General features: G+C 50.4%; 8 protein-coding genes and 1 pseudogene across 8 annotated transcripts; all 9 read left to right on the top strand.

The window, feature by feature from the left end:
- Positions 1–983: 983 nt before the first annotated feature.
- LOC144948218 (histone H4) lies at positions 984–1,295 on the top strand. The gene has a single exon (XM_078877644.1). It carries the CDS (start codon positions 984–986, stop codon positions 1,293–1,295), a length of 312 nt encoding a protein of 103 aa, XP_078733770.1.
- Positions 1,296–1,393: 98 nt separating this feature from the next.
- On the top strand, positions 1,394–2,570 carry LOC144948107 (histone H2B type 3-B-like). Its single transcript, XM_078877536.1, has 2 exons — positions 1,394–1,404; positions 2,150–2,570. The coding sequence occupies exons 1-2, from the start codon at positions 1,394–1,396 to the stop codon at positions 2,568–2,570; spliced, it is 432 nt and encodes a 143-aa protein (XP_078733662.1).
- Positions 2,571–3,413: 843 nt separating this feature from the next.
- Positions 3,414–3,824, top strand: LOC144948106 (histone H3). Its single transcript, XM_078877535.1, has one exon. It carries the CDS (start codon positions 3,414–3,416, stop codon positions 3,822–3,824), a length of 411 nt encoding a protein of 136 aa, XP_078733661.1.
- Positions 3,825–4,718: 894 nt separating this feature from the next.
- On the top strand, positions 4,719–5,099 carry LOC144948105 (histone H2A). The gene has a single exon (XM_078877533.1). The coding sequence runs from the start codon at positions 4,719–4,721 to the stop codon at positions 5,097–5,099; it is 381 nt and encodes a 126-aa protein (XP_078733659.1).
- A 2,239-nt stretch (positions 5,100–7,338) lies between these two features.
- Positions 7,339–8,014, top strand: LOC144948216 (histone H1.2-like). The gene has a single exon (XM_078877643.1). The coding sequence runs from the start codon at positions 7,339–7,341 to the stop codon at positions 7,999–8,001; it is 663 nt and encodes a 220-aa protein (XP_078733769.1). The 3' UTR covers positions 8,002–8,014.
- An 895-nt stretch (positions 8,015–8,909) lies between these two features.
- On the top strand, positions 8,910–9,219 carry LOC144948215 (histone H4-like; annotated as a pseudogene).
- A 98-nt stretch (positions 9,220–9,317) lies between these two features.
- LOC144948104 (histone H2B type 3-B-like) lies at positions 9,318–10,494 on the top strand. The gene is made up of 2 exons (XM_078877532.1): positions 9,318–9,328; positions 10,074–10,494. Exons 1-2 carry the CDS (start codon positions 9,318–9,320, stop codon positions 10,492–10,494), a joined length of 432 nt encoding a protein of 143 aa, XP_078733658.1.
- Positions 10,495–11,337: 843 nt separating this feature from the next.
- Positions 11,338–11,748, top strand: LOC144948103 (histone H3). Its single transcript, XM_078877531.1, has one exon. The coding sequence runs from the start codon at positions 11,338–11,340 to the stop codon at positions 11,746–11,748; it is 411 nt and encodes a 136-aa protein (XP_078733657.1).
- Positions 11,749–12,585: 837 nt separating this feature from the next.
- Positions 12,586–13,023, top strand: LOC144948214 (histone H2A). Its single transcript, XM_078877642.1, has one exon. It carries the CDS (start codon positions 12,643–12,645, stop codon positions 13,021–13,023), a length of 381 nt encoding a protein of 126 aa, XP_078733768.1. The 5' UTR covers positions 12,586–12,642.
- The last annotated feature ends 4,721 nt before the right edge of the window (positions 13,024–17,744 follow it).

The following is a 17,744-nucleotide window of genomic DNA, read 5'->3' as shown; positions in this document are numbered from 1 at the left end:
CGGTAACACATGACAGTGTATTACGTTGCTGTTGAATGCGTGCCATATTCTGTAAGTCAAACCCATTTACGGCGTGGCGATGGTTGCTCGCCTTGCCTCGGCCCTGATCAAGGAGCTCGACGCTTGGTGCAGTTCAATCGTGAGGATTTGTGTAGATTGGATAAGTTACGTACATTCGCCAAATTAACTATAACATTTTACCCACTCGATGTGTTTTAAGCATTGATGTGATGGGAGTAATCGAGCCCGAAAGCAGGGATCACAAACACAGGCGAGGCGGGTGGCAGCTCCCTCACTCGAACGGAGTGCAGAGTAATCTCAGCGACGTCCGAATTATGTGTTGCACCTCTTCATTCCGTCATCATGTTACTGGTGCCAAATATGGAATTTAGTCTAAAAAGGTATTGATTCCAGACAGCTTTACTCAATTTGCCTTCATTCGCTCGTTCTCGCCTTTTCACTTTGTTTTGTAAACATTGCGGTGCACCATCTAAACTTCTCTATTAAAATTAATTTCTATACGTAAATATCGCATTGTTTGCAATGTCTTTCTTACTTTGGGAGAACTAGTTGGTGACGTTCACTCAACTATTGTGTTGGAAGCCGTTTAGCTTCACACGATTATAAAGTTAGTTCATCTTGTTCACTTGAAAACAAGACCTTACACCGATTATTCACTCCACGTGCAATCTTGCAACAGATCGCGTTCCTCTCGCGTTCGCTGCGGGTGTGCCAATATCATTACAGAGTGCTTCGAAGAAGGGTCATTGCCCAAAACGTCGCATATTATACATGTCAAGGAAGTGTTATTGACGACAGTGGAGGGTTTTCTTCGTCACAGAGGTTAAAGGTCTAAGGTTTAAGGCGGAGCCATCGCGGAGGGCAGGGGTGGTCGGTGACGTCACCACGCTTCGGGTATAAAGGCGGCTGCTGCTGCAAGCTGAGCGCGCAGTCTCTCGCGAGCTTTGTCAGAAGTAGTCGGAATGTCTGGACGCGGTAAAGGCGGTAAGGGGCTCGGCAAGGGAGGCGCAAAACGCCATCGCAAGGTGCTGCGCGACAACATCCAGGGCATCACCAAGCCCGCCATCCGCCGCCTCGCTCGCCGCGGCGGTGTGAAGCGCATCTCGGGCCTCATCTACGAGGAGACCCGCGGCGTCCTGAAGGTCTTCCTTGAGAACGTCATCCGCGACGCCGTCACCTACACGGAGCACGCCAAGCGCAAGACCGTCACCGCCATGGACGTGGTCTACGCCCTCAAGCGCCAGGGCCGCACTCTCTACGGCTTCGGAGGCTGAGCGCCCATCTCTCGCACACTAAGCCAACCCAAAGGCTCTTTTCAGAGCCACCCACCTCTTCGAAACTGCTTGCGCCAGTGTTGCCAAACACTTTCTAAATGGAGCACATGTCCTGGGTTGTTGCGCGCCAATTCCTCGTGAGCGTGGTGGACGTTTGCTTGTTGAGTTGGCGAATCTTCATCTGCTTCCACATGAATGAAAGAAATCATGATATTCACGACACGTCACATTTAACAAGGCGTAATTCTTGAACGCGTTAATACAGTACCCATTTCTGGTATTTTTGCGTTAATTATTTCCAGCTGCAGCCGATTCCGATATTACGTGGAGCATTTGGCGCCACAATCTTACAGCACACTCGTCCTAATTGACGTAGCGTGCCGGAATGCTAATCTCCACCTGTACAGCACAACAGCGAAGTTATTTTTCTCCACCGAGCGCTTGTATTTTTCCAAATTGCGTTCTTAAAACGCCCGTGCGCCGTATTAGACGAGTGGTGAAACAATCCCTCGTAAGAAACAAAAAAACCCACGCTCAAAACACAATATACTGTATTGGGTTTTCCAGTCATCCTTTTTAAAACAAAGGCAATGGCCATGGCTGCAATTCACTAATATACATGTTTGGACATTACATTGTGTTATATTCACAAGTCCTTTTTGCAGTAAAAACGATATTAAAGTGAGCATCGCGTCCGCGTTTCTCATTGGAGGCTGATGGAGAGGGATGGTACTAAAAGAGCCACTCAGCAGCGCCGCGCACTACGATCCTCTGATTTGCATCTCGCCTCCTATAAAAGGAGCTCATCGCCCGACCGACAGCCACATTCGCTTCCCGTCTGTTCTGACCTGAAGCTGCCTACAACGCGTCGACATGCCCGATCCTCCCGCATCAAAGAGCGCTGGGCCGGCCAAGGTTCCTGCTCCCAAGAAGGGCTCCAAGAAGGCTGTGACCAAGGCTACGCGCAAGGATGGCAAGAAGCGACGCCACCGCAGGAAGGAGAGCTACGCCATTTACATCTACAAGGTGATGAAGCAGGTGCACCCCGATACCGGCATCTCGTCCAAGGCAATGAGCATCATGAACTCGTTCGTCAACGACATCTTCGAGCGCATCGCTTCCGAGGCGTCCCGCCTGGCGCACTACAACAAGCGCTCCACCATCACTTCTCGGGAGATCCAGACCGCAGTGCGACTGCTGCTCCCCGGCGAGCTGGCCAAGCACGCCGTGTCGGAGGGCACCAAGGCCGTCACCAAGTACACAAGCTCCAAGTGAAGCCTCGACTCCACCATTAATTACAAAGGCTCTTTTCAGAGCCACCCACCTCTCCGAACCTGCTTGTACCAGTCCTAGCAGGAGTACAAAACGAAACTTCCAACAAAGCCCCGGTTCACGCGGGGACATTGTTCGCTCATTGAGTGAAGTGGAGAGATCGAACGCATTTTAACATGTTTCCACGTGAATAAAAGCGATAACAATATTCATGGCACATCATATTCACCAGCAGGCATTTCTTGGACTTGATTGTCCATTGATTTCATCTGCAGCCCATTCAGATATTACATTGGATATTTGGCGCCAAAACCTTGCAATGCAATATATTTAATTCGTGGTTGTATTTTCGGGCAGGAACTAACATTTTGCACGTGTACATATATGTAAAAGTAAGCGCCTAGCATGGATGACTCGTGCAGTATAATTGATCATCATCTCAATGCCAAGAGAATATATATCTATTCCTGTGATCACCTCTTTCCGACATTTTTACGTATTACTGTTTCCAATGAAGTGCAGTTTCTTCACACTTTATTTAGATCATGCAGAGCACTGTAAAGTTGTTTTCGGAAAGGTGTTTGCTTGAGAAAAGAACATCCGTTAAAGACATCGACGGCGCTCAAACGGTACTACTGCATCGTGATGCGGCATTCTGAAATGATCCAAACTGTGAACATTTTGTTGATTAAGAAGAGTTGACGACTCGAGATCATTGCACGCTGCCAACCAATCAGCACGCTCCCCTTCTTCGCACGTCACGACTCCGCTGACCAGTGAGCGCGCGCTCTGGGCTACATAAGCCGCCTTCTCCCCGCCTGTGAGAATCTTTGCCCTCACCAAGCCATGGCTCGCACCAAGCAGACGGCTCGCAAGTCCACGGGCGGCAAGGCCCCCCGCAAGCAACTCGCCACCAAGGCGGCCCGAAAGAGCGCTCCGGCCACGGGCGGCGTCAAGAAGCCTCACCGCTACAGGCCCGGCACCGTCGCTCTGCGCGAGATCCGCCGCTACCAGAAGTCCACCGAGCTGCTCATCCGCAAACTGCCCTTCCAGCGCCTCGTCAGGGAGATCGCGCAGGACTTCAAGACCGACCTGCGCTTCCAGAGCTCCGCTGTCATGGCTCTGCAGGAGGCCAGCGAAGCGTACCTTGTCGCGCTCTTCGAGGACACCAACCTGTGCGCCATCCACGCCAAGCGCGTCACCATCATGCCCAAGGACATTCAGCTCGCCCGCCGCATTCGTGGCGAGCGCGCTTGAACGCCCAGCTCGGCCCTCAAAGCACAACACAAAGGCTCTTTTCAGAGCCACCACTTACTCATGAAAACGCTTCCATGTGTGTTCTTCAAAGTTCGGGTGCCGGAAACCTTCGTTTGCTGGTCACTGCTCTCACGAGTCGTCAGGCGTAAGCGACAATGAAGTTCATTTTCTATACCCCGCCGCTCATATTTTTCAACATCACACGTTGGTGTCGTATATAAGCGTTGTGAAACCATGCTTACATAATGTTCAACAAAAGGGTTATTTTGGTGAAATATATTAACTATTAAACCCAAAGATATTGGTTTATGTTGTTTCAAGCCCGAGCTGATAAGAAGTTCACATTTTGCAAACTAAGAGACTGAATTATTCACGCACATATATTTTTAGGCATTGCCCGAACAGGCGGTTAAAGGAAAATATATATACACCGTATAGGCACGTGGGCGATCAATCACGAGCTCAAGGCTATCACAATGATTTCTTATAACCAATGCGGTCCCTCAAAATGATTATTATAATCAATAATACATTGATATTTGCGGAATCCGCTTATAAGTTTGACTTGCCAGCACGTGCCCATTAATTAACTCTATCATGCTTAAAACTTGAACCTATTAAGTACGTGTATCGCATTGTTTCATTCATAAGATGCGTGCCCGCATTAAAATATATATGGATACAAATAATTAAAGTCAACATTGAATCCTCGCGTCCCGGCTTTTCATTGGTGGCTCAAGGAGAGGGCGGGACTCGACCGAGAGGAGCCAATCAGCAGCGGCGCGCTCTACGATCCTCGTCTCCGCTATAAAAGCCGCTCCGGTGGTGCGTGTTAACGTCACAAATCGTTCGTACTTTGTCTCCAGTGCTTTTTGCATCCTAGGTCGCTTAACAATGTCTGGACGCGGCAAGACCGGTGGCAAGTCTCGCGCCAAGGCAAAGTCCCGCTCTTCCCGCGCCGGCCTGCAGTTCCCCGTGGGTCGCGTTCACAGGCTGCTCCGCAAGGGCAATTACGCCCAGCGGGTCGGCGCTGGAGCACCCGTCTACCTGGCCGCCGTGCTCGAGTACCTTTCTGCCGAGATCCTCGAGCTGGCTGGCAATGCCGCCCGCGACAACAAGAAGACGAGGATCATCCCCCGACACCTGCAGCTCGCCGTGCGAAACGACGAGGAGCTCAACAAGCTCATGGGCGGCGTGACTATCGCCCAGGGCGGTGTGCTGCCCAACATCCAGGCCGTGCTGCTGCCCAAGAAGACCTCTCAGGCAAAGAAGTGAACGCGCCGCCGCCTCTACCACCACAACAACGGCTCTTTTCAGAGCCACCCACTTACTTGCAAAGAGCTCGGACAGTCGTACACAGGAGTTTTGTTATACTGGTAGGAACGAAGTGGACCAGACCACCAATAGATTAATGTGTCCGTCCGTCAACATCGCCCCCTACTGCAAACATTTGGCATGACCCTACGAAAACCTTTAGACTCAGTGACGCTATCCTGGCTAAACAAGTGTAACATTCCCTTATAATTCCCTCAGCTTTTAATTAAAACATTTAAATTAATGAGGCTTTCCTGGCTAAACACGTGTAACATTCCCTAATAATTCCCTGAGATAGCTTTTAATTAAAACTTTGAAATTAAATAAAACAACTAACAGCGCCCTAATAATTCCCTGAGATAGCTTTTAATTAAAACTTTGAAATAAAAAAAAAACTCACAGCGCCCTAAAGCCTACAGCTAGGCCTAAAGCCTAGAACTAGGCCTGAAACTCTCCATTCGTGTCGTACCCCCGCGTGTGTGAAAGGGAGTTATGTTTAACAATGTTACATTCCCTCATGTTTTTAAATAGAAACATTTAAATTTAAAGCTTTTACATGAATCATTAAAACATTTAAATTAAAAATTAACTCACAGCGCCCTAAAGCATACAGCTAGGCCTAAAGCCTAGAACTAGGCCTCAATCTCTCCCTTCGTATCGTCCGATTAGGTGTAGCAACATCGCCCCCTACTGCAAACACTTGGCAGGACCCTACAAAAACCTTTTGACTCAGTGGGGCTTTCCTGGCTTAACAAGTGTAATAATACACTATGTTTATATTATTTGGTTATTCGTTCCTACCAGCCCACCCCGCAGGGTCCTGTTTAATAAGGACACCGTCGTCGAGTTGCCCTCGTCCCAAATTGCTCGCAATTAAACGAATGCTCTGCTCATTCCAGATACCCTTTATGTCTAATTTAGGAACGGTATTTGAGCAGCATTCCAACATTGCATCAATCATGGAATATGGTTTAGAATAAATTGGGATGCCTATTGGAAGAAAGAATCGTGTTTTTTAAAGAATAAAACTCGCTCTTTTTGAGCGGTCAGAAAAGGGATCAAATGAGCACATCAGCTCAGGGTTGTGGCCGGTGTTAGCTGATAGTAAGCAAAAAAGTACTGGTAAACGCTGGGGATGTCAACACTCGGTAAAGTATAATATTACTTGTCAAATAAGATGGTACAAATATGTGTAGTTAAATATTTTTTACATGGTTAATAACATCTTTCCAATGATTACTCATTCGTGTTACTTAGTGCAGTAAATACGTGTTACTTATAGCAGTAAAAACAACCCATCGCATGAACCATCCTGCGCTCCTAGAATATCAACTCTGTCGGTGCATTAAACGTAAGATTATATATTTTCTTTAAACATTCGACTGCAGAGTCACTTGAGTTGAATTTGAGTGGTGATGATTGTGCACCGTGCCTCGATCTTGTTCAAGGCGCGCGACCCTTCTGCAGTGCGTGAGCTACTCACCTCTTGCCACGTAAAATGTTAAACTTTCTATTTAATGTCGGTTAATTTTGAGTAATTTTCTTCAGTTTGTTGTCCATCTGAAAATCCATATATTTATTCATTTCAAAGTTCGATTAAAACGTCCAGTTAAAAGTTCGGTGACAAGGGACTGTTGACATGGCGCGCAGTCCTCACCATATCGCGAGAGGAGGAATCGCGAGCGCGCGAGGCAAAACTTAAATAGAAAATATTTCGTTGGAATTAAATATGAGTAGTCTGTTGAAGCATCTTGTCTTGCAAAAAATTCGAGTGCGTTTTAAATAGTGTTCATCAGTAACACTTTTGAAAACCGACAATCGTCATATCATGCCCTGACCGAACAATGTCTCCCAAATGTTGGTTGTTCACTTGTTTTGAATTATAATTTATATCGTGAGCATTGTCGTATATTGCATAAGTAACGTACATTAAAGAAGTGATCTTCGTGATAATGTATCAACTAGATGCATGTAAGTATGAACGTTACGGGAGTAATCGAGCCCAAAGGCAGGCGTGATAAACACAGTGAGTATGGTGGCAACTCCCTCACCAGAGCTGAGTTCTGGATGATCTCAGCGACGTCCGCATTCAGTACGCCGCTTCTATAATAACCTCGGGCCTGGAGAACACTCGTTTCGAATTCGTGAGAGCGCTGATTTCGATTTCAAAGAGGCGAGGCGATAAAAGCGACGTCTTGAGATGGCGGAAACTGCTCCTGCTCAACCACCAGCTGCGGCTACTTCAGCGCCTAAAAGCCCCAAGAAGAAGCGCGCCGCTCCAAAGGCCAAGAAGGTCGGCCCCAGCGTGTCCGAGCTCATCCTCAAGGCTCTGGCCAGCAGCAAGGAGAGGAACGGCGTGTCTCTTCCTGCGCTCAAAAAGTCGCTTGCTGCCGGAGGATACGACGTGGAGAAGAACAATGCCCGCGTGAAGTTGGCCATCAAGAAGCTCGTGGCCAAAGACGCCGTGGCGCAAGTGAAGGGCAGCGGCGCGTCTGGCTCTTTCAAACTCAACAAGGAAAAGGCTGCCGCAAAGGCGAAGCCCAAGTCGTCAACGGCAAAGCCCGCAGCTAAAAAGCCCGCGGCAGCCAAGAAGGTGAAGAAGCCCGCGGCAGCCAAGAAGACCGCGCCCAAGAAGTCTCCCAAGAAAGCAAAGAAGCCCGCGGCTGCCAAGGCGGCCAAGAGCCCCAAAAAGGTGAAGTTGGCTGTTAAGCCCAAGAAGGCGGCGAAGAGCCCAGCCAAGCCCAAGGCTGCGAAGCCCAAGGTCGCTAAGCCCAAGACCGTCAAGGCCAAGGCCGCCAAACCCAAGGTGGCCAAGCCCAAGAAGGCCGCGGCCAAGCCCAAGAAGACTGCGCCAAAGAAGTGAATTCGATCGGACGACGCTCGATTCACTCCACCTCAACGGCTCTTTTCAGAGCCACCCACTTAGTTAAAAAAGTGAACCAGATGCTGCTGCGCTTCCATTAGTTCATCGGTAACACATGACAGTGTATTACGTTGCTGTTGAATGCGTGCCATATTCTGTAAGTAATCTCAGCGACGTCAGCATTCTCGCTGGCGATTCTAATCTAAATCCAGATTCAAAATCGATGCATTCTTGACGAACCTCCAATTTTGATTATGTGTTGCACCTCTTCATTCCGTCATCATGTTACTGGTGCCAAATATGGAATTTAGTCTAAAAATGTATTGATTCCAGACAGCTTTACTCAATTTGCCTTCATTCGCTCGTTCTCGCCTTTTCACTTTGTTTTTGTTTTGTAAACATTGCGGTGCACCATCTAAACTTCTCTATTAAAATTAATTTCTATACGTAAATATCGCATTGTTTGCAATGTCTTTCTTACTTTGGGAGAACTAGTTGGTGACGTTCACTCAACTATTGTGTTGGAAGCCGTTTAGCTTCACACGATTATAAAGTTAGTTCATCTTGTTCACTTGAAAACAAGACCTTACACCGATTATTCACTCCACGTGCAATCTTGCAACAGATCGCGTTCCTCTCGCGTTCGCTGCGGGTGTGCCAATATCATTACAGAGTGCTTCGAAGAAGGGTCATTGCCCAAAACGTCGCATATTATACATCTCAAGGAAGTGTTATTGACGACAGTGGAGGGTTTTCTTCGTCACAGAGGTTAAAGGTCTAAGGTTTAAGGCGGAGCCATCGCGGAGGGCAGGGGTGGTCGGTGACGTCACCACGCTTCGGGTATAAAGGCGGCTGCTGCTGCAAGCTGAGCGCGCAGTCTCTCGCGAGCTTTGTCAGAAGTAGTCGGAATGTCTGGACGCGGTAAAGGCGGTAAGGGGCTCGGCAAGGGAGGCGCAAAACGCCATCGCAAGGTGCTGCGCGACAACATCCAGGGCATCACCAAGCCCGCCATCCGCCGCCTCGCTCGCCGCGGCGGTGTGAAGCGCATCTCGGGCCTCATCTACGAGGAGACCCGCGGCGTCCTGAAGGTCTTCCTTGAGAACGTCATCCGCGACGCCGTCACCTACACGGAGCACGCCAAGCGCAAGACCGTCACCGCCATGGACGTGGTCTACGCCCTCAAGCGCCAGGGCCGCACTCTACGGCTTCGGAGGCTGAGCGCCCATCTCTCGCACACTAAGCCAACCCAAAGGCTCTTTTCAGAGCCACCCACCTCTTCGAAACTGCTTGCGCCAGTGTTGCCAAACACTTTCTAAATGGAGCACATGTCCTGGGTTGTTGCGCGCCAATTCCTCGTGAGCGTGGTGGACGTTTGCTTGTTGAGTTGGCGAATCTTCATCTGCTTCCACATGAATGAAAGAAATCATGATATTCACGACACGTCACATTTAACAAGGCGTAATTCTTGAACGCGTTAATACAGTACCCATTTCTGGTATTTTTGCGTTAATTATTTCCAGCTGCAGCCGATTCCGATATTACGTGGAGCATTTGGCGCCACAATCTTACAGCACACTCGTCCTAATTGACGTAGCGTGCCGGAATGCTAATCTCCACCTGTACAGCACAACAGCGAAGTTATTTTTCTCCACCGAGCGCTTGTATTTTTCCAAATTGCGTTCTTAAAACGCCCGTGCGCCGTATTAGACGAGTGGTGAAACAATCCCTCGTAAGAAACAAAAAAACCCACGCTCAAAACACAATATACTGTATTGGGTTTTCCAGTCATCCTTTTTAAAACAAAGGCAATGGCCATGGCTGCAATTCACTAATATACATGTTTGGACATTACATTGTGTTATATTCACAAGTCCTTTTTGCAGTAAAAACGATATTAAAGTGAGCATCGCGTCCGCGTTTCTCATTGGAGGCTGATGGAGAGGGATGGTACTAAAAGAGCCACTCAGCAGCGCCGCGCACTACGATCCTCTGATTTGCATCTCGCCTCCTATAAAAGGAGCTCATCGCCCGACCGACAGCCACATTCGCTTCCCGTCTGTTCTGACCTGAAGCTGCCTACAACGCGTCGACATGCCCGATCCTCCCGCATCAAAGAGCGCTGGGCCGGCCAAGGTTCCTGCTCCCAAGAAGGGCTCCAAGAAGGCTGTGACCAAGGCTACGCGCAAGGATGGCAAGAAGCGACGCCACCGCAGGAAGGAGAGCTACGCCATTTACATCTACAAGGTGATGAAGCAGGTGCACCCCGATACCGGCATCTCGTCCAAGGCAATGAGCATCATGAACTCGTTCGTCAACGACATCTTCGAGCGCATCGCTTCCGAGGCGTCCCGCCTGGCGCACTACAACAAGCGCTCCACCATCACTTCTCGGGAGATCCAGACCGCAGTGCGACTGCTGCTCCCCGGCGAGCTGGCCAAGCACGCCGTGTCGGAGGGCACCAAGGCCGTCACCAAGTACACAAGCTCCAAGTGAAGCCTCGACTCCACCATTAATTACAAAGGCTCTTTTCAGAGCCACCCACCTCTCCGAACCTGCTTGTACCAGTCCTAGCAGGAGTACAAAACGAAACTTCTAACAAAGCCCCGGTTCACGCGGGGACATTGTTCGCTCATTGAGTGAAGTGGAGAGATCGAACGCATTTTAACATGTTTCCACGTGAATAAAAGCGATAACAATATTCATGGCACATCATATTCACCAGCAGGCATTTCTTGGACTTGATTGTCCATTGATTTCATCTGCAGCCCATTCAGGTATTACATTGGATGTTTGGCGCCAAAACCTTGCAATGCAATATATTTAATTCGTGGTTGTATTTTCGGGCAGGAACTAACATTTTGCACGTGTATATATATGTAAAAGTAAGCGCCTAGCATGGATGACTCGTGCAGTATAATTGATCATCATCTCAATGCCAAGAGAATATATATCTATTCCTGTGATCACCTCTTTCCGACATTTTTACGTATTACTGTTTCCAATGAAGTGCAGTTTCTTCACACTTTATTTAGATCATGCAGAGCACTGTAAAGTTGTTTTCGGAAAGGTGTTTGCTTGAGAAAAGAACATCCGTTAAAGACATCGACGGCGCTCAAACGGTACTACTGCATCGTGATGCGGCATTCTGAAATGATCCAAACTGTGAACATTTTGTTGATTAAGAAGGGTTGACGACTCGAGATCATTGCACGCTGCCAACCAATCAGCACGCTCCCCTTCTTCGCACGTCACGACTCCGCTGACCAGTGAGCGCGCGCTCTGGGCTACATAAGCCGCCTTCTCCCCGCCTGTGAGAATCTTTGCCCTCACCAAGCCATGGCTCGCACCAAGCAGACGGCTCGCAAGTCCACGGGCGGCAAGGCCCCCCGCAAGCAACTCGCCACCAAGGCGGCCCGAAAGAGCGCTCCGGCCACGGGCGGCGTCAAGAAGCCTCACCGCTACAGGCCCGGCACCGTCGCTCTGCGCGAGATCCGCCGCTACCAGAAGTCCACCGAGCTGCTCATCCGCAAACTGCCCTTCCAGCGCCTCGTCAGGGAGATCGCGCAGGACTTCAAGACCGACCTGCGCTTCCAGAGCTCCGCTGTCATGGCTCTGCAGGAGGCCAGCGAAGCGTACCTTGTCGCGCTCTTCGAGGACACCAACCTGTGCGCCATCCACGCCAAGCGCGTCACCATCATGCCCAAGGACATTCAGCTCGCCCGCCGCATTCGTGGCGAGCGCGCTTGAACGCCCAGCTCGGCCCTCAAAGCACAACACAAAGGCTCTTTTCAGAGCCACCACTTACTCATGAAAACGCTTCCATGTGTGTCCTTCAAAGTTCGGGTGCCGGAAACCTTCGTTTGCTGGTCACGGCTCTCACGAGTCGTCAGGCGTAAGCGACAATGAAGTTCATTTTCTATACCCCGCCGCTCATATTTTTCAACATCACACGTTGGTGTCGTATATAAGCGTTGTGAAACCATGTTTACATAATGTACAACAAAGGGGTTATTTTGGTTAAATATATTAACTATTAAACCCAAAGATATTGGTTTATGTTGTTTCAAGCCCGAGCTGATAAGAAGTTCACATTTTGCAAACTAAGAGACTGAATTATTCACGCACATATATTTTTAGGCATTGCCCGAACAGGCGGTTAAAGGAAAATATATATACACCGTATAGGCACGTGGGCGATCAAGCACGAGCTCAAGGCTATCACAATGATTTCTTATAACCAATGCGGTCCCTCAAAATGATGATTATAATCAATAATACATTGATATTTGCGGAATCCGCTTATAAGTTTGACTTGCCAGCACGTGCCCATAAATTAACTCTATCATGCTTAAAACTTGAACCTATTAAGTACGTGTATCGCATTGTTTCATTCATAAGATGCGTGTCCGCATTAAAATATATATGGATACAAATAATTAAAGTCAACATCGAATCCTCGCGTCCCGGCTTTTCATTGGTGGCTCAAGGAGAGGGCGGGACTCGACCGAGAGGAGCCAATCAGCAGCGGCGCGCTCTACGATCCTCGTCTCCGCTATAAAAGCCGCTCCGGTGGTGCGTGTTAACGTCACAAATCGTTCGTACTGTGTCTCCAGTGCTTTTTGCATCCTAGGTCCCTTAACAATGTCTGGACGCGGCAAGACCGGTGGCAAGTCTCGCGCCAAGGCAAAGTCCCGCTCTTCCCGCGCCGGCCTGCAGTTCCCCGTGGGTCGCGTTCACAGGCTGCTCCGCAAGGGCAATTACGCCCAGCGGGTCGGCGCTGGAGCACCCGTCTACCTGGCCGCCGTGCTCGAGTACCTTTCTGCCGAGATCCTCGAGCTGGCTGGCAATGCCGCCCGCGACAACAAGAAGACGAGGATCATCCCCCGACACCTGCAGCTCGCCGTGCGAAACGACGAGGAGCTCAACAAGCTCATGGGCGGCGTGACTATCGCCCAGGGCGGTGTGCTGCCCAACATCCAGGCCGTGCTGCTGCCCAAGAAGACCTCTCAGGCAAAGAAGTGAACGCGCCGCCGCCTCTACCACCACAACAACGGCTCTTTTCAGAGCCACCCACTTACTTGCAAAGAGCTCGGACAGTCGTACACAGGAGTTTTGTTATACTGGTAGGAACGAAGTAGACCAGACCACCAATAGATTAATGTGTCCGTCCGTCAACATCGCCCCCTACTGCAAACATTTGGCATGACCCTACGAAAACCTTTAGACTCAGTGACGCTATCCTGGCTAAACAAGTGTAACATTGAGGATGGCTGCTTGCGTTGTGGCCGAAACGTCGTGAGAATTGTTTTATTATGTTTTATTTTTATTATTTTATTACTTCCCTTCTACGTGACTTTACCGAAAGAACCAAGAAGAAGTGTAACATTCCCTTATAATTCCCTCAGCTTTTAATTAAAACATTTAAATTAATGAGGCTTTCCTGGCTAAACACGTGTAACATTCCCTAATAATTCCCTGAGATAGCTTTTAATTAAAACTTTGAAATTAAATAAAACAACTAACAGCGCCCTAATAATTCCCTGAGATAGCTTTTAATTAAAACTTTGAAATAAAAAAAAAACTCACAGCGCCCTAAAGCCTACAGCTAGGCCTAAAGCCTAGAACTAGGCCTGAAACTCTCCATTCGTGTCGTACCCCCGCGTGTGTGAAAGGGAGTTATGTTTAACAATGTTACATTCCCTCATGTTTTTAAATAGAAACATTTAAATTTAAAGCTTTTATATGAATCATTAAAACATTTAAATTAAAAATTAACTCACAGCGCCCTAAAGCATACAGCTAGGCCTAAAGCCTAGAACTAGGCCTCAATCTCTCCCTTCGTATCGTCCGATTAGGTGTAGCAACATCGCCCCCTACTGCAAACACTTGGCAGGACCCTACAAAAACCTTTTGACTCAGTGGGGCTTTCCTGGCTTAACAAGTGTAATAATACACTATGTTTATATTATTTGGTTATTCGTTCCTACCAGCCCACCCCGCAGGGTCCTGTTTAATAAGGACACCGTCGTCGAGTTGCCCTCGTCCCAAATTGCTCGCAATTAAACGAATGCTCTGCTCATTCCAGATACCCTTTATGTCTAATTTAGGAACGGTATTTGAGCAGCATTCCAACATTGCATCAATCATGGAATATGGTTTAGAATAAATTGGGATGCCTATTGGAAGAAAGAATCGTGTTTTTTAAAGAATAAAACTCGCTCTTTTTGAGCGGTCAGAAAAGGGATCAAATGAGCACATCAGCTCAGGGTTGTGGCCGGTGTTAGCTGATAGTAAGCAAAAAAGTACTGGTAAACGCTGGGGATGTCAACACTCGGTAAAGTATAATATTACTTGTCAAATAAGATGGTACAAATATGTGTAGTTAAATATTTTTTACATGGTTAATAACATCTTTCCGATGATTACTCATTCGTGTTACTTAGTGCAGTAAATACGTGTTACTTATTGCAGTAAAAACAACCCATCGCATGAACCATCCTGCGCTCCTAGAATATCAACTCTGTCGGTGCATTAAACGTAAGATTATATATTTTCTTTAAACATTCGACTGCAGAGTCACTTGAGTTGAATTTGAGTGGTGATGATTGTGCACCGTGCCTCGATCTTGTTCAAGGCGCGCGACCCTTTGTGGTGCCACAGCGACGGGGCCGCTCGGCCGAGCCAGGGAGCCGCCCGGCTTCCACCGCCGCACTGCCCCCCATCACCTCCCCCACATAAACACGCACCCGCACCCACGTAGGGCCTCGTGGTCGGGTCACCTACCCTGAGTTTTCACCCGAGGGCCCCCTAGGGGGGTTACCCCACGGTGTCTCAGGGCCAGGGAATTGGACAGGACCCTTCCCAGGCCAAGTAACACTGCGGCGCCGTGGGCGGATTTGAGATCGCACGACCACGGCGAGCTCAGAGAGCCCCGCAGTTAGAAACGCATACAAACACAAACACGGGTCAGCAAGGCAGATAGCTGGGATCAGGACCCGGGACGACTGATTGGTCGAAAGTTCAAAGGCCGGCGGGATCGCAAAAGAGCGGGAAATCCTAGGCTCAGGATTGGTCGAGAGACCAAGGCGGTCGGGACGGGGGCGCCTAGCCTTTGATGTGAATAGTTTAAAAGAAAACGCAGGGGCAGTAGGGAACTCTCTTCTTCTGGAGTTTGGACACGGGGTCAGCGACGAAGGAGTCATCGGGCGAGCCGCTAGATTGTCTGCAGGACGATCTGAGCGCCGCAAGGTCACCAAGGACTACAGACGGTATCGTGTTGCGCGCCTTACAACACCTCAGAGCGGAGGGTAGGATCCGTAGGAGAGGGTTAGTTCGGGGTAAGGACGAGTAGGAAAGCGGTTTAGCAGAGAGCGCAGCATAGAATAGGGCTACACGGCACCAGAGTGTGGGTTAGAAGCGCCTTGCTGTCCCGCACACACACACGGGTGGCTCGGTTGGTTAGCAAGGGCTAATAAAATCTCGAGCGTAGTAACAAAACCGTGTTGTTGGGTGTTTTTGGAACGTGGTATTAGCGTGCACTGCATTCGCGAGTGTGTGGTCGTATGCATAAAGGCCGTGGTCTCTGTACGATTGTGCGGGTACGGGGGTGTGTGCGTTAACGCCCGGGGAGAGCACTTTTGTGTGTCGGCGTGTGCCCCGCTTGCGTGTGCTCGTTACTTGCGTAAAGTGCGGCGCGGTGGTGGACCCCTGACCCCCGACCCCACGGCTCGAGCGCGTAATCGGCTGCGCATTGTTGTACGGTTTGTCTCGCGCGCACGGCGGCGGCGGCTTGAGTCGTTGTGTCGGCGTGTGCCCCGCTTGCGTGAGCTCGTTACTTGCGTAAGTTCACGACGTGTGTAACACAGGTGCGCGATCCTAACGTGAGTGGTCAGTGTTGGGTGAGTGCCGTGCAGAGCTGTGTGTGGGTGTGCGCGTACGTGGTTAACTATGCCTGCTACGCGGACCCGCGGTGGAGGGGAATCCTCGGGTGACGGCTCCCACACCATGGGTGAGGAGCTTAGCGGCGGTTCGCTTAGCAGCGGGGGGGCGATTGATGATGTTAGTCCGGCCGTTAGTATTATCGAGGGAGGGATCTCGGGGGCTAGCGACCCCCACAAATTGGTGTCAGAAGCGGTACGGACCCCCGCGTTACCTCACGCTAAAATAAGACTAATATTTACCGGCAGGGGGGCCCCTTCGTGGAAGGCATTCGCCCGCAATCTCTTAGGGGCTAAGGAAATTAATGGATGGACGGACGTGCAGGCAGTACGTCAACTTAATATGAATCTTGATGGGCGGGCAGCCGATTTTGTAGAAGCGTTACCCGCGAGCGCACAGACACAGCTAGAGGAGCTGATGCGCCGACTCGATCAGCGTTTTGGCACGCGTGACGAGGAGGAAGCAAAATCGGCCTTAGAGGCACGCCGTCGCCAACCTGGCGAAGATCTCCGTGATTACGCCGAGGATGTGCGCGAGTTAACAAAGATCGCACGCCCGGGGTACGCAACGGAGGTTATTGAGGAACTGGCTGCCGAGAAAATCCAGCGGTACCTGTCTCGCACGGCGTGGTGGCAGCCAGACCTGAGCTGCCCACGTCTTCCCTTTAACACCCTTGTCGAGCGCGCACGTAAGTGTGAAAGAATTCACAGCGAACGCGCGCAGCTCCGGGGGCTGGGACGAGAGCGCGCCATTGCGAGCCTGCTCTCGGAAGACGAGGAGGAGGAACAGGAGCTCGCGAGGACGGTAAGGGGCCGGGAAAGAGAGCCTCCAGTGTCCCGCGAGACAACCCCGGGATGGGTTGCCGGTATACAAACGGGTATAAAGGATGTCTCCGGCCAGGTAACCCAGATAGACAACAAGGTAAACCAAGTAGGTGAGGAAACGAATAAAAATATGGCCAAACTGCAATCCTCCGTTGAGACCATCCGATCCGAAATGGGGGACCTACGCGCCACGGTGGGAGGGTTATCTGGGAGGGTAGCCCGACTAGAGGCGGAGGGTGGACAGCGGCGTAATGGGGGGGGAGGGAGTGGGCAGGGGGCCCACTACGGAGCCGCCCCCCCTCCCCGGGCATGTTATATGTGCGATCGCCGAGGGCATCTAGTGAGAGACTGTCCTGAAATCACCCGAGCTAGGCAGGCGCGGGTTAAACTCCAACGCCTCCTAGTGAGCGGACCAACTAGGGGTGCAATCGACGCGGTCCCGATACAAATAGACGGTAATGGTAATAATGGCGAGCGAGTGATCTCCACACAGGTTCCAACAACAACGCCCACGGAAACGGTGACTCCTGGCGACTGGCTACGGGAGCTGGTGGCGGGGATCACGGGGGCCACGTCGCTGGTGGAAGGGGAGGTACACGGAGTGCGTACCCGAATTCTGCTGGTCACGGGGGCGGTGGCCTCGCTCGTGAGCGCAGCGCACTGCAGCGCGATCGGGGTCGACGTGCGTCACCTGCAGGCACCGGACCGCGCGCTGCACACGGCGAGCGGAGCCGGAATGGGGCTGCTGGGGAGAGCCACCCTAGAGGTCCGCATAGGAAACCAGGTGTGCACACAGGAATTCTACGTTTCGAGTGTGTTGTGCCACGAGTGCATTGCAGGAACGGACCTCCTGGAAAAGTTGGGACTTAACGTACAGCCCCGGCAACGATGCGCTACGGTGGAGGGCAGCGGGGAGCGGATTCCGTTCCTAGGACAGGAGCCGAATCGCCCACGCTTCACACCCGTGGCCGCTACGCTGGT

The sequence above is a fragment of the Lampetra fluviatilis genome, chromosome 48 (assembly GCF_964198595.1).
Source record: "Lampetra fluviatilis chromosome 48, kcLamFluv1.1, whole genome shotgun sequence".
In the NCBI taxonomy this organism is placed as follows: domain Eukaryota; kingdom Metazoa; phylum Chordata; class Hyperoartia; order Petromyzontiformes; family Petromyzontidae; genus Lampetra; species Lampetra fluviatilis.
Note: the sequence above shows the minus strand (reverse complement) of the source record. Positions and strands in the feature narration are given on the sequence as shown.

What these genes read in the sequence shown, in the direction of transcription:
- LOC144948218 (XM_078877644.1), top strand. Translation starts at nt 984, where the DNA reads ATGTCTGGACGCGGTAAAGGCGGTAAGGGGCTCGGCAAGGGAGGCGCA.
- LOC144948106 (XM_078877535.1), top strand. Translation starts at nt 3,414, where the DNA reads ATGGCTCGCACCAAGCAGACGGCTCGCAAGTCCACGGGCGGCAAGGCC.
- LOC144948105 (XM_078877533.1), top strand. Translation starts at nt 4,719, where the DNA reads ATGTCTGGACGCGGCAAGACCGGTGGCAAGTCTCGCGCCAAGGCAAAG.
- LOC144948216 (XM_078877643.1), top strand. Translation starts at nt 7,339, where the DNA reads ATGGCGGAAACTGCTCCTGCTCAACCACCAGCTGCGGCTACTTCAGCG.
- LOC144948103 (XM_078877531.1), top strand. Translation starts at nt 11,338, where the DNA reads ATGGCTCGCACCAAGCAGACGGCTCGCAAGTCCACGGGCGGCAAGGCC.
- LOC144948214 (XM_078877642.1), top strand. Translation starts at nt 12,643, where the DNA reads ATGTCTGGACGCGGCAAGACCGGTGGCAAGTCTCGCGCCAAGGCAAAG.